This window comes from Protopterus annectens, chromosome 11.part0 (genome assembly GCF_019279795.1).
Source record: "Protopterus annectens isolate FY-2018-M chromosome 11.part0, PAN1.0, whole genome shotgun sequence".
Taxonomy (NCBI): Eukaryota; Metazoa; Chordata; order Ceratodontiformes; family Protopteridae; genus Protopterus; species Protopterus annectens.
The window spans coordinates 1,266,613,570-1,266,629,321 of NC_056745.1; the positions used below are offsets into that span (position 1 = coordinate 1,266,613,570).

The 15,752-nt window shown below is 42.5% G+C and overlaps 1 protein-coding gene across 1 annotated transcript in view; it reads left to right on the top strand.

The window, feature by feature from the left end:
• Positions 1-15,752, top strand: part of RBM28 (RNA binding motif protein 28) — a 1,154,212-nt gene that overhangs the window by 903,479 nt on the left and 234,981 nt on the right. The window contains exon 15 of the mRNA XM_044088621.1: positions 6,520-6,669. Coding sequence (XP_043944556.1) covers positions 6,520-6,669 — 150 coding nt within the window. The remainder of the gene's footprint in view (positions 1-6,519; positions 6,670-15,752) is intronic.

Genomic DNA, 15,752 nt, shown 5'->3' on the forward strand with positions numbered 1-15,752 from the left:
TGGGAAAGATAACAGCAAGTTTATAAAAAAAACTTTACTTTTTGTTACTAAAAAAGTTGTGTGTTAATATCAGGTTGTTTATTAATATAATCTATAGTTTATGTAGTTTCAAACAGTTTAAGTAGTTAGTGCCCTGTTGGCTTCTTGGTTTGTGTGGGCCTTTAGCCCTATTTACTCTTATTAGTCTTTCAAATAGTCAGGGTTCTTCTCTGTGGGCCTCTCAGCCCTATATTTGTAATCTGTAATTATATTGTTATAGTTAGTGCCGAGCTTGGGCTTAGTAGTTTTGTGGATCTTCATAAGTGGGTAAGGACTTTTCTGTCTTACTCTTTTCAGTTTACTGTCTGTTACTAACTATGTCGGATGAAAAGGAGAAATCCCATCCTAAATCAGGATTCAAAAAATGCCCAGATTGTGGGCAAAAAATGTCTGTCACTGACGGACACATTCAGTGTGTCTACTGTCTGGGGGCTAAACACCTCCAAGACACTTGCACCATTTGCCATTCCTTTTCTTCAAGAGTCCTCTTGGAGAGATGGAGGAAGCTAATAGACAGGGGATTGCTGCAGCAATCCTTTTCTGAGGTTTTGAGTAGCCATGAGGGTACTAGCTCGTCCTCCAAATCCTCAAAATCCAGATCTTTAGACAAAGTGACAAAAAAGGCAAAACTTTCAGGAGGAGGGTCATCGGTTCCACAGACCTCTGAACCTAAGTGTACCTTTGACTCGGAGCCAGCTCTCGATTTGGAGCCGGTCTTTGAAGTTCCTTCTTCCTCTCTGCTCCAGTCAGCACCTTCGGTGCATTTAGCTAAGTCCTCAGTCAGCCTTTCAGATTTGGACATGGATCGGCTAGTGCAAAAGCTTTTACAGGCACCAGGACTTGCTGAATTGTTGTCGGCCCTGACCAGCTCGTCGGTGCCAAAGACCATGGAACCGGATTTGTCTATTCCTCCTCCGAGCCGTACTGGACTCTCGGAGCCGAATGAAACTGAACAGATGGTTGTCGAACCCTTGGAGCCGATACCCGCACCGGTGTTATCGGCTCCATCTACTCGGATGTCCTCAGTGCCGACCGAGGACTCTAGGAGCCGATGCTCTCCCGTCGGGTCCAGGGAGGATAGTCGAATCAATTTGTCGATGCCGACTCTTCCTCTCGGGGCTTCAGCTCGGATGAGCTCGGCTCCTACCTCGGGCTCGGAGTCCAGGGTTTCGGTGCAGGAGGATCAGGCAGTACTCTCGGGTCCGTCCACTCCTTCTCATCAGAGCCATGGCACTATCGATGCTATGAGGAGAGTTTTGTCTCCAAAGACAAAACGTCAGCTTCGGTTCCGCCTTCCCTCTCCCCTCAAGCTCCTGTGTCTGCTTCTTCATCTACCGGTCCCTCTAAGCAAGAGACCCCAAGCCTCAAGTACCCCCACAGAGGGTGTCCCCTACTCTTTTGAGACCTCCTCAGATCCCCCCACTGAGGAGGTGCCCAGGAAGAGATTGTGCAAGAGGAGGCACAGGAGTCTTTGACATCTGACATGGGCTTAGATGAGTCAGAAGGGTCCCCTCGATCCTCCTCTGAGGATATCTCCTTTGCAGAGATACTAGAGATCCTTAGTCAGAGGGGCGATTGGCAGTCCAAGACCCCTACTGAGGATGAATCCATGCTCTTGAAGGCTTTTGGGTCTCAACCTTCCACTTCTTGGGTGTCTCTGCCTTATGACGAACTCATGGAACTGATTTCTCGTAAGGTGTGGGAGTCACTGGAGGCCATGGAACCTGTTCCTCGTAAACCCAATAAATTCATGTGTGCCCCAGTGGGCAAGTCATTTTTGAAAAAGGGAGTGCCTGTTGATGCCATGGTGGTAGCTGCAGCCACCAAAAAGGAAGTATCTGAGACATTCACCTCTATCCATCCCCCTAACAGAGATTCAAGGGTCATGGATAGATATGGGAAGCGCATGTTTAGTTCAGCGACTTTTTCTCTGCAATCACTGAACTACTTAACCCACTTTACGAGACTATAGAGAGATCTCCTGAAAGAGCTAGGAGATACTCTCCAGGGTACGGTAGCTGCAGGCGTGGCCGACAAAGTCAACGCCCAGCTCACTACCCTAAACTCAGTGGTAAACTCGTCCATGTGTCTCATATCCTATGCAGCTGATGGTTCGAGTAGAGCCGCTAGTTCAAGCATTGCTCTTCGAAGACAAGCCTGGATGCATCTCTGTTCCTTTGCGGAACCCTTTAAGTCTTCCTTTATTAATACCCCATTCGATGGCTCATCACTGTTTGGGCCCAAAGTAAAGGAAACTTTAACCAGGTGTGAGCAGGATAGGGGAGGAAAAATGTGGTTCCAAAAAGCACAGGCAGCCTTTCAGGACACACGTGGAGAAACCCCCTTTAGAGGCAGAGGAGGGGGTTATAACGGAAGACGCCGCCCCCCGACTGTTCGGCTCTGGAGGCAGTCGGGGGTCACTTGTCTTTGTACCCAGAGCCTGGCTAAACATAACATCAGATACTTTGGTACAAAGCATAATTTCCAGAGGATATTTCATACCATTCTCTTCCCCTCCCATTCCTGTAAAGAGAATCCCAGATGTTCCACCCAATCTCAGGGAACAAGCAATCGTAGAGGTCCACGGATTGCTAGAAAAAAGAGTCATCCAACCAGTCCCAGCAGACCAAGTTGGATTCGGAACTTACTCAAGATTCTTTTTGGTACCAAAGAAAACAGGGGACTGGAGACCTATCTTGGACCTCAGCAGGCTCAACCAGTTCGTAAAGAAAGAGAAGTTCCGAATGGTCACGCTTCAGTCCATTCTTCCCTTCTTAGGGAAAGGTGATTAGATGTGCTCCATATAGCTCAAGGACGAGTACTATCACATAAAGATGAACAGACGCTCCAGAGATCATCTGCGCTTCCGGCTGGGAGCCAATCATTACCAGTTTCACACCCTGCCCTTTGGTCTCACTACAGCCCCGAGAGTGTTCTCCAAATGCATGGCAGTGGTCACGGCTCACCTGAGATGTTTAGGATTCCAGGTGTTTCCATACCTAGACGATTGGCTCCTAACCGCTGCCACCAGGCATCATTTGACTCGGGCAACACAATATACTCTGACACTCTGCCATCAATTAGGCATTACAATCAGCTTCGAAAAGTCTGCCTTATTGCCATCGCAGCATACCGTTTTTATAGGAGCAGAGTTAGGTACCTCAACTACCACTCTATGTCTCCCTGTCGAAAGAGTCTCTCTTCTCTGCCAAAACGTCAGCTCACTGGTGTCAAAGAACAAAGCTACAGCAGCAGAGGTATTGAAGGTACTAGGTTTGATGGCGGCAGCAATCCTGGCTATACCACTCGCAAGGATGCATATGCGAATTCTTCAATGGCTCCTCTTTGCTCAGTGGTCTTACCAGAAACTACCGATGCACCACATGATTCTCATCACGGATTTTTGCAGGAGAGACCTTCGGTGGTGGTTGACGTCTCTTCATGTCACAATCAGAAGACCCTTTGTTCTCCCCCCCACCAGTAGCCACTGTGACCACGGACGCTTCCCTGATAGGGTGAGGAGGGGCATTTTCAGGGAAAGACTGCCCAAGGCACATGGACAGATGAAGAATCACATCTGCACATCAATGTTCTAGAGTTGTGAGCGGTACTTCTGGTGTTGCAGTACTTTCAGGACTCTCTCCCTCTAGGAACTATTGCAATTCAGATGGACAACATGTCAGTAGTCTGGTACTTGAACAAGCAAGGTGGAACCAAGTCTTACCCCCTTTGTTGAGAAGCCCTCAGGGGTCTGGCAATGGGATGTGTTGTCCCAGCGTTTTCTGTTAGCAACGCACATCCCGGGGAAATCCAGTGTGATAGTGACAAGCTAAGCATGGCGATATTGCTCCCTCATGAGTGGTCTCTCAAACAGCAGGTTGCGGAGTTGATTTTCTGCAAATGGGGCCAGCCTTGCTGTGACTTTTTTGCCAGCCACATCAATTCAAAATGCAGAAGCTACTTTGCCCTAATACCACCTCCCGGTCATCCCCCAAGAGATGCATTTTTACACAATGGGCTCCCAGGTCTCCTTTATGCATTTCCACCCTTCCCATTAATACCCAGATTTTTACAGAAAGCAAAATCTCTGGGAAGGACTGTTATACTCATAGCCCCCTACTGGCCTCGACAGATTTGGTTCCCGTTTCTCCACCATCATCTGTTGGAAGATCCATGGATCCTGGACCCAGTTCCGGACTTTCTGATGCACCCGTCAGGGGACCTTCATCCTTCACTGCAGTCCCTGAAACTGACTGCTTGGCTAATCCACTTCCCCTAATTGCCAGGCTTCATTCATTTTCAGAAGATACAAGACAAAATTCTCTTGTCTTCTCACAAGCCATCTACCAGGAAATGTTATGGCTGTAAATGGAAAAGGTTCTCAGTTTGGGCCAACACGCAGAACATTGACCCTTTCCGAGCTCTGCTATCTTCTATTTTAGAATTTTTGACAAAAATTTTTAAGGAAGGGGCAGCAGATGTTGCAATTCGAGTTCAGTTAGCTGCCATCTCAAATTTTCACCTTGGTTTTGGTGGCTCAAATGTTATGGACCATAAATTATCTAAAACCTTTCTTAAAGGCGTTCTTCATATGAGACCTCCGATCAAAATTCCCTATTCTCCCTGGAATTTAAACCTTATGCTGTTTCAAATTATTCTTTCTCCTTTTGAACCAGCATCTTCTTGTGATCTCAAATTTTTATCCTGGAAAACAATATTTCTTGTGGCCATTACTTCTGCCCGCAGAGTGTTAGAACTTCAAAGATTATCTATCAGACCACCCTACATGATTTTCCATGCTGATAGAGTCTCACTCAGAATAAAAACTCCTCATTTTTACCTAAAGTCTGTTCTGAGTCAAATGTCAATCAGGTCATTGAGCTGCCAGTCTTTTTTCCCAACCACTCTAGCAAATTGGAATACATGCTGCACAAACTTGATGTTCACAGACAGCTCAGATTTTATCTTGACAGAACTAAGGATATTAGAAAATCAGACCAACTTTTTGTATCCTTCTCAAAAGCAAGAAAAGGCAATCCAGTGGCTAAAACAACCTTATCTAAATGGTTATCCGATTGTATATCCTTTGTTTATGAAAATGCGAGCATGCCATTAACACACAAACCTAAGGCTCATTCTACCAGAGCCGTCTCTACATCTTCTGCTTTTCAAGCTAAATTGCCCCTTGACAATATTTGCACTGCAGCCACTTGGTCTAAGCCTCATACCTTTATCACGCATTACAAAGTAGATAAGGCTTCAAGGGACAGGTCTTCCTTTGGTTCCACGGTACTGAAGAACATACTCCCATGAGCCACCCAGGGTTGAGGGTGCTAGGGACGCTACCCATCAGTGAGAATAAATGGCGAGATTTAACAACTTCACATATAGAAGTTATGTACTTACCATAACGTTCCATGTGAGTTGTTTATCTCGCCTTTATTCTCACATCCCTCCCTCCTTCCCCCTCCTGGCTGACTGTTGACTTAAAGGCTAGTACCATCCTGGTTATTCAATATTTCTTCTTCCCCTTTGGGAAGTGTTCTTGGTAGAAATACATAAAAAGGTATGTGTATGTTTGTATATTTATATATGTATATACTGTTACTCGCAGCAAACAAGATCTGAGGTAATTCCAGCAGTGCATTGTGGGATAAGGGGCTTGGTTTCGAGCTACTGGCAAACCTTGAGCTTTGCTATCGGCCGTGTCGGAGCTGAGGATCGGCTCTGAACCCATCAGTGAGAATAAACCATCAGTGAGAATAAAGGCGAGATAAACAACTCGCATGTAATGTTATGGTAAGTACATAACTTCTATTTTTCATTGATGAAGTCCAAAAAGGGCGATTTGCGTGTAGCCAAGTTGATTTTACTCCTGAAGATGATGATATTATGATGATTGTTAGTTAAAAAGGATATGATCTTGGATGGGAGCGGTAACATCCTAAATTTGGCTGGATGATGTATATGATTGTTCCATCTCTAGTTGGAGTTCACACAGTTCATTCTAAAATTGTTTTGCATAACATTGTCTTAGCATTTGGACATGTTTATTTGAGACTTGAGTAGTTTACCCTGTGTTTAGCAAGGTAAAATCTTTCCTTTTTAAGGATTGCATTTTCATTGATTTTTGCATCTTGGGATTTAGATAGTTATCCTCATGCTGTGCAGAGAATTGCAGACAGTGCAAGTTAGATTTCTGTGTTGTAATATGCAGTACCATTGATATTAATTGTTAATTGTTGTTGTGCTGCTTGACCAGTCAGTAAAACAGTCATTAAAAGTTAACACTGGTACTCCAGGTTAACTTGTTATGTTATCTTTGGCTGAGAATGAAATTAGAAATGAGAGGGGGGCTGCAGTCTTCCCATATGCAGGAACCTTCAGGTACTGTCATTTTATGTTGTTCATATTATAGCAGACTTTTAGTCCTCTAGTTTGCTGCTCCCTGATTTCCATTTTCTTGTGCATTTTTCATAGTGCAGGGTGATGTGTGACCTACAGAACAAACCTCCATCAGGAGTGGCACGCTCACTTGGGTATGCATTTGTGGAATTCCAGGAGCCTGAACATGCACTGAAAGCCCTGAGAGAACTGAATAATGATCCTGAAGTATTTGGGCCCCAAAAGGTAAGATCCAAAATGAACTGTGCAGTTTCTTCTGTGGCCAGAAGACATTTTCAGCAGACACAAACACAGATTAAGGATTAGTGGGTTTCTATTAGTCATGTATTGTATTTGTTAAACAAGAAGTGGTGCTTGCAAACTTTTATTGTATTCTGTTTGGCTTAAAAACTGTTGAGATTCATGGACCATTTGCATTCTTGTGGTATTTATGAAAAGAATCATTATGCATAGGCTGACGACAAAAAAAAAAGAGAGAGAAAGTTAGATGGGGTTAGGACATGTTACCAAATCTCTCAATAGAAAACACATTTTTGTTAGTCTCTGATGTGCTAAACTAAATGCCTTTTTAGTAACTATTTACTTAACATTTTGCATAAAATGTAAAACATTAGGAAAAAAGGACATCGGGTAATAATGAAAAGTTAGTGCTAACTAATAAAGTACAATATGAATAGAGTTGATCTAAACATTCCTATGCTTCTAAATTCAGCCAGCCATATGTACTGCTGTATATATTTCTAACAGTTTTAAAACACTATCTACCTGCATTCTTAACAGTCTCTTAGTACACTGACATCAGTACATGCGAGTAATAATTAGATTGTATAATACATCTGTAGAAAAAAGTACATTTTCTGTATTGAAGTCTGCTGATGTACAAAATGTATTTGTTAATAGCAATGAGAAAGATTAGATAAAACCCATAAGGAAAGAAGTCTGTTAATAATAGGATGTGTGCCGATCTGTTTTAGTTGTTGTCGTCTTTCGGCTTTTCCCGGTTAGGGATCGCCCACAGTGGAACTCCGATCCGCTAATGATTGGCAGATTTTGATGAATGCCGAGGTGCCAGCTCGACATTCAACCTTCAATGAAGGCACGCCCATTTACGAATGTCTTTCGAATGCCTACCCAACCACGGGGATGACATGCAGACTCCACACAAAAGGCACTCCCCGCACTCCAGCCGAGAATCGAACGGGAGAACCTCTTGCTGTGAGGCAACAACGCTACCGCTGCACCACCATGGCAGTGTTTTAGTATGAGATGAAAATATACAGTTCACTTAAGATAGACTACAGATGTATGCATTGTGCTCACATCATTTCAGTTTGGTTTACTGAGGAAGTACATTATTTATAGGTGTATACATATCACTTTCATTCATGCGTTGGACCCAAGCAGCAGTGTATTGGTAAGAAACACACACATATGGAGCTGTATACAGTTATACAGATAAGTCTAAATCAAGCAGCTTAGTCCAGGATTGATTGTGGTGCACTACTTTGCCTTTAAGGTGGGCTATTCCAGCAGATATATCTGCATAAGAATTTGACAGCATTCTTGTATTTGAGGGGGGTCTGAACACTTTTATCGTCTAGCTATTGCCCTTTTGGTAGCCAGAACAGATGCACTTAATACTTGTGAGGGGTGTAATTCCACAGAATGTTCATATATAACTAGGTCAGTTTTATTAGTAACCCTTACTTATAGTTGTTACTCTACACTGTTCCAGAAAGTATTCCAAAATGATTGTAATAATGGACATTTCCATATGATATGAGCCCGTGTGGCAGTGACCTCAAGGTTTTGTCATCTTCGGCAAAAAAAGCTTGTAGTAGGGAATGTCTTGGCTAGCTTCTTAGGAGTGAGAAACAACCTATGCAGACATTTCCAAGCATATGCCTTCCATCTTGAGAAGGTAGTTGGTCTCTGAGGGGTCTGCAGTATGGAATCTAACATATCTGATTTTAATGAAGTTCCCTTCTGCTTATAATAAAGACCTGCCTGGAGTGACTGGCATTATAATATGAATCAAGCAGACAGAAATAGCTAAGGAAAATGTGTGGTTAAGCCTGGGGAGGATGAAATGACATTAGTCACAAATTGGAAGAAATAATTATATTTTAGTTGATCTAGGAAGCTTGTATCTAAATATCCCTTTAGAAGAGAGGTTAGCTGGACATATTGTTAATATTACAAGGTTCACAAGTCAAGCTCTGACAAATAAGGGGTCATAGGATTTCAAAGCAATATCCACATATAGCCATATAGCTGAAGTATAACATGTATACCCCTTTCCTAACCAAAGGTGAGTGAGAAATTAAGAAATTGTTAGAAAAAACTGAATTAACCATGATTGGGAATAGGAAGAGAGAGAAAGCTCCAGATTTGTCTTTGTATTGGAGGGTGGAACAAAAATTTAAATATGTCGTGTTAAGATACTGGGAATTAGCTAGGGTTGATTGCCTAAGGTGATGACCAATAAAGATTACAAACATCAGCATTAATTTGCCAGGATCTTGACATAGTACATATTAGATATTTTGGTCCTGACATTGGCAATATAGTCTATTAAAGCAGAGATCCAAGGATGTGTTAATTTAGTATTAAAGACATCTAATAACTAATGCAGCAGTGCCACTCTGTAAGCTAATGCTAATATTCAAACCCACAGTCACCCCTTATTCACAGAGGTGTGATATATTTATTGTGGTTCTCGTATAACGTATGCACACCAAAGGAAGGAAAGAAAGAATGTGTCTGTCCCATCTGTGTAAGGGATGGTTTATTATTAGCAGATGCAATTCAAAGTGAAGACTCCACTACAGCCATTCTTTTATACGAGTAGTTATCAAATGCTGGATAACTTGGCTTTTTGGGTCTCTAGCAGAGAAAAGACTATGTGCTAAATGTACATCTAAGTATTTGAATGTAGCAGGGCTAAAGGTAAACTGAAATGCAGTCTGCACCCAAGAGGGAATGACTGAGGTATTTGCCATGAAAGCATATTTTGATGCATTAATCCTGTATCCCATAAACCCTTGCTATTGCTGTAGAATTTTATAACTACAAAGGAGAGTCTGATCTAACTCCATTTAATAAGGGGTCATCGGCGAATAGTGTCAACTCCCCAAGAGATTGTCCCAGTGAGTTCTTAACACCTAGCTCCCAAAAGAGAGCGCCAACGTAATGGCTAGAGGCTTAAGAACTATAATAAATAGTAGAGGAGGTAAGAAGCATCCTTATCTTACCCCTTTGAAAATAATAAAAGGTGTACATATGTAAGGATCTAAACACACTCCTGCTAATAGATATACTTTAAAATATTAAAGAAACTGGCAGGAAAATTATAGAAATCCAGGACTAAATAAATAGGGCCATTTCAAGTTATCAGTTTTTTTTTTCTGCATCTACAGAGATAGTTGTTTGTTGCTGCAAAGACTGGTGTCCTCTCTTGAGCCATTGAGCAGCTTGAAGGATACTTTGTCTGCCATAGTGTCTTTTAATGAATCCAGCCTGGTTAGGATGTATAAGAGAGAGTAGTAATTTTGCAAGCCGGGATGCCAAGATTGCCATGTAAAATTTGCAATCAATACTTTGCCGTGAGATTGGCCTATAACTGCTGGAGTGTGCCCAGATCCTTTCTGGGTTTCAGTAGTGGCAAAATAAGTGACTATTTCCATGATGGCGGAACTAGTAATTTAGTGATAGCAGAAGTGCATGTCCTCCACAGTAGTCCTAAAGCAGGAGGGACATGTTTATAGACTTATGAAGGCATCCTGTCCCCGCTTTAGCTTTGAGTCTCCTTACTAAGTGAGAAACTCATTTTTGGAAATGGGTGAGCTTAACCCTTGCTTGTCAGCATCTAAAAGTGGAGATGGGGTGAAATTTCATTTAGCTTATTAGTCATAGTTGAAAACATATACAGTTCTGATTCAGAGAGCATGTCTTGGTAATATTACCTGTATTTCTCTAGAACCTTCTTATTTGCTAATATTTCCCCAGACTGATAATTATCCAACATAGTGAGAGGAGAGGACTGGTTTGGTTTGGTCCTACAACACTGAGCCAATGTAGAATAAACTTGGGTAGATGCCTTGCAGTATTGAAGGTGGAGACTGTTTAGGGTAATCTCCATCTTCTTTATAATCTCCTGTATCTTCGATTTTATTGCCAAAAGAGAATTTTTAGTCAGAGGCTGACAGCCATATGCTTAGCACTGAGCTGCTTGCACTTTTCCTGAAAGGGTTTAATCTCTAGATGACAGGATTGCATTAACTTGTCTACCCATGTTCTCAACCTTTCATGTAAGAAACAAATAAAAGCATCCCATAGGATGGGAGGGGAATTTGAGTCTGCACAAGAAATTAAATATCTTTTGAAATTCAGTTTGTTAAAAGTGAAAATTGATTGAATCACTAGCTGCAAACCACAATCTGCTACACAAAAAGTGTCTTCTGTTGTCCACCACACTCCCCTAAATAGGGCATTATAGCTGTGTACTTCCCTAAATGTTATGATTATCTCTGAGGTTACTGCATGTTTAAAATATTCACCTCACTGCTTAATATGCCATTTCAAGTGCTAACATGCAAGCAGGGCTGAAAATGAATATGCTCCTCTTTTCCTTTTGCCAGCAGTACTTCATGTACTAAACAAAATGCAACAAAACTGCTGCAGCTAGGTTAATTGCTACCGAAAGAACTTGACAAATAATGTGAATTCACTTAGTAATAATTTGACTGCAGCAAATAGTGTGCCACAGCATTGTTGCCCAAACTGTGTTCAGACACTTAGAAGTAAGATGTCCCTTAGTGTCACAAGAAAAAAACACTGGCTTAACAATGCACAATGGTAAGACTTCCTGCTGTTTGCTTGATTTTCTTTTGAGTAATCCTTATTAAAATTGTTCAAAATTAAATTACTTTTTCATTCATTCATTACCCTTTTCCTAAGTTATCTAATTCAGTCTCACTGGGGAGTTAGAGCCTATCGTGGCACTTGATGGGCACTGGATGGAAAAAGCACCACTTGACAGGATGCTGTTCTCTCACAGGGCGTGCATACACAACTTCAGGGATTTGGGATAATCGCCATTTTGCCTATTCAGATAGACTTAACTGTTTTATAAGTCTGCTGATCAGATCTCTAATTTAATTCTTTAATTTCAGTTTACAGTGTTTATGACTGTGTTCATTTTTTAACTGTGCAAATTATTACTTAATGATATTAGGACCAGTATGTGTTAAAAGGTGAAGCTCCAGAGCAGTCCTAGCTTTTCTTAAGGGTAGCATGATGGTGTTTTAGGTTAACTGAAAAGCAGATATTAGCCAACTTCATAAGAGCTAAAGCCATAAATATCACACAGACTAAATGGGATTGACTAGTGACCAGGTATGAGGAGGTTCTCAGTAACTGCATTGAGGTCCTCACCGGTTACCTGAGGCCTTCTGGGTGGTAGTTCCCAAAGTCATAAGGCACAAAATGCCAAAGCGTACACTGTCACCTGTCATCTTGGCTCAGCCTTGGCTGGACAGTGCCTCTTCCCACTCTACTTTCTGGGTTTCAGCAGAATGCTTAGCCTTGCTGGCTGAATACTTCGCCTTTCTAAAAAGTAGAAGGTCAGACTTAGATATATCTGGTGTGTGATGCTGCCTTCTAAAAAGAGAGAAGGGATCCTTCTGAAGATGATTCAGATACCACTCAGAGGCTGATGAACTGGCATATATTAGCCAGATTCCTTCTACTGAAAATTACGAGACTGGCACTGAAGACATCTTGTCCTGTGCTTCTTCTCCAGAGGTCTTCTACTTTGGGGACAGCCTTCATAGGATGAAGGATGTGTTTCAGTGGGACACCAAAGAATATTCTAGAGCCCAAAAAATGTAAAGGGCATGTAAGATTTAGTTTTGCCAGAGCCTAAGCCTTCTGGAGTTCATAAAGTGTAAGATATGTAAGGTGTTTAGCAGTGCACCTATGGTGCCCGACTCCCTTCTCCATGCTCCTAGGAAGCCTGATCAATTCTCCAAGGTCAGGGACTTCCATAAGTACCTTTATAGGAGCTGTTTGGTGGATCTGTATACAGTGTCTCTGTATTCATTGGATGCAACCAATAATCACATTCCCAATGGGAAGGAAAGTAAGAACGCTGAACATGGTGAAAAAAGTTGACACATCTGCTAGCCTTTCCTTCAGAGCCATAAACTGCCAGTCCCACATGCTTAACTACCAAGAATACCTGTTGGAAAAATGAGGGTTAATACAGAAAAGATCAAAGACAAGGATCTGATTGAACAAATGCTGGCCCTTTGTTACTTCTCCGTTCAGGTAGCTAAGCAGTCTAAGAAATGTGACTGCAATGTTTGGATCCATTATGCAGGACAATGGCTACTGGGTGCATAATAAAAATACATGCTTGCTGAGGATTGTGCCCCTGCCAATGTCAGAACTGACATCCTTGATGTCCCTTTAACCAAGGTCCTCCTGTTCAGGAAGTCTGTAAGAAAATGTAGGAAAAGAATATAACAACCCAGCTTAATGGGCAGAATTTTCATAGCCAATCTCTGAGGTATAGCACAAACATCCCAACAAAGATTTGGCCTTCTCATCCTAAACTGGACAGAGCTGTAGCTGAAAAAGGAAGGTTGGGGAAATTAAGAAAGACTGCTAAGCAAAACCCAGACACAGACCCAAGGTCTACTAGAGCCAAGCCACTTGGAAAGAACAGCCATGGCTGGGCTAGGCTGCTTTCCTCCCAAAGCCCTTCTCAGCCCCCCCCCCAAAAAAAATAAATTAATAAATAAGTTGGAAGACACTTCTTTACAAGGAATTGGGAAGAAATCACTCAAGGTCAGAGGGTGCTAAATGTCATCAAAAATGTGTACAGATTGCAGTTCTAAAACATTTCAAACTTAAGGGACAATCCTGCAGTTTGTAAAGACCAGCTGGCCCGTATACCAGAAGTAATCATCTACTCGGATCATGGAAAGTGTTCCACTGGAGGAAGAAGTCAAGGTTTTTATTCAAGCATCTTCCTAATTTCAAGGATAGAGGATCCACAGAAGTCTGTTCTAGGACTCGCCTATGTCAGCAGTGCATTCATGGTAAGTGCTGACTTGAAGGAGACTTATCTTCATATCTCCATTGCCATAACGCACAGAAAACATCTGAGGTTTACAGCAGGAGAGGATACTTCCAATTCACCTCCTTACCCTTCAGCTTGTCCACTGCTTCTAGAGTCTCCACAAAGTTTCTGGCTGCAGTGATAGCATTGTCAGTGTAAAAGATGTACAGATTTTCTTTAACCTGTATGACTGTCTTAATTCTGGAAGAGTCCTAACAAGATATTCTTCAGGCTCTGAAATTCACCCCAGCTTGCTTCAGAAATCTGGGATTCACATTCATTACAGAAAAGTCATTTTTTGAGCTCCTGTCAAAGACTGCTTTTCCTGGGGTTGTGCCTGGGCACTTTCCAGAGTAGTCTTCTTTTGCAAAGGTAAAGTGACCCCACCTGACCCAATACTTTCTCGGTACTGTTACAGTAGAAATCACTGCCAAGAAGTTTCTTAGTTTGCTGGGTTTCTTTGCTTCTTGCAATATAATGATTCCCCTAATACACCTGTATCTTTTAGGATCAAAGGAACGTACTAGGCTATTGACCCGGAGGCCCTTACAAGCCTAGCCAAGAATTTAGCCCATGTTCCAACAAGCCAGCACCCAATGACCCTGTCCAGCTAGGACACAGTTGGAATTCCAGTGGTGTATTTTCTGTTTCCCATCCAGTTATCCAGGTTGTGCTTAAAAAGGATAATGAGATACTCTGCTTAACGTAGAGAGGGAGTCTATTTCACAGAAGGGGGAGTTTCTGGGGAACAAATCTGTCCCTGCATTAAGTCCTATTGCTGTCACAGACCATGTTGAGGTCGCACATGCGAGTTACTTGAGTGAAGCTTGACTTGCGGATATGCAGCAGTCCCATCAAGGCAGGGTCTGAGATTGCTTTGTATGCCAGACAGAGGTCACTTCTGAGGAGTCAGTATGAGACTGAGTAGAGGGACAGGGCTTTTAGCCTGTCTGTGTAGGGTAGATGTTTGAGGCCCTGAATTCTCCTGGTGAGGAACCTCTGTGGTCTCTCCAGCTGCTGCATGTGATTTGTGAGGTACATGCCTAAAGGGGCATTGTACTCAATAATGGGTCCTATAAGGGAAGAACACAAGGATGTTATGATCTCTTTGTCTCTGGATGAGATACCCTTACTAATGAGGTGGGCCATGTAGAAAGTTTCCATACAATGGAGGCAATATAGTGGTCAAAAGTCAGTTTGCTATCAACCTAGGTACCCAAGTCCCGCACGACTGACTGTGTGCTTAAGACCTTGTTACTAATGTGATGATTTTTGGGGACGTCACTCTTCCCAAAGGGGATGATGATGCATTTTTTAGCATTCAGTTTGAGGCCATGTTTCTGGTACCAGTCATTTGTTTGGATGAGACCCTCTTGGAGGATGTCCACATCACTAGGGGAATTTATGACCGCGCCCAGCTTGCAGTCATCTGTCATCTTGCTTAGTCAGCAACATCCCACTGATTTTGGCCTGCACCTCAGAAAATTATATCCCAAACAACAGAGGCCCCAAGATTGATCCCTGGGGTACATCGCTCGTTATGGGTCTGCTAGTTGAGGTGGCTTCCCCTATTTTGACTTGGTGGTTTCTCAGTGAACCAGTTTGCCACCCATCTGGTAACATACGGATTGATGCCTAGTTGACAGAGCTTGTCTGTTATACCTGAGGGGAATAGTATCGAAGGCTTTGACCAGGTCAAGGTAGGTGATGTGCACCCGCCTTCCCCTCGTCCATGGCTTTGGTGACTGTCTCAAAGATGTCAACCAAATTTGCCTTCTTTTAATTTCTCCAAACATTTTGTGTTTTTAGTATGATTTTGTCTTTCTAGTATGACTGGAATGGATCCCATTCCGAATCAGAATATGATTAAAGTTCAAGAAATTAGTATTCCTGGTACTTAAGAACCAGATAGTGTCAACATAGCCATCCTTTTATCTTGCATCAGGAGAAAGATAACATGGTAAATTCAGCAGTGTGCTTTGAATCGGGGAATGTCCTTCAGGACACCTTTACCTACAGTAGACTCTGACAATGGATTCCACAGACATGGCCTTGGGGAGTACCTCACTTGGGAGCACTCCAGGTGCAGGGAACTTGGGAGAACAAGATAAGAAAAAAGCACATAAACATGAAAGAGTTGATGGCAGTCACCTTTGCCCTGGAAGCTGTCATCATTATCCTA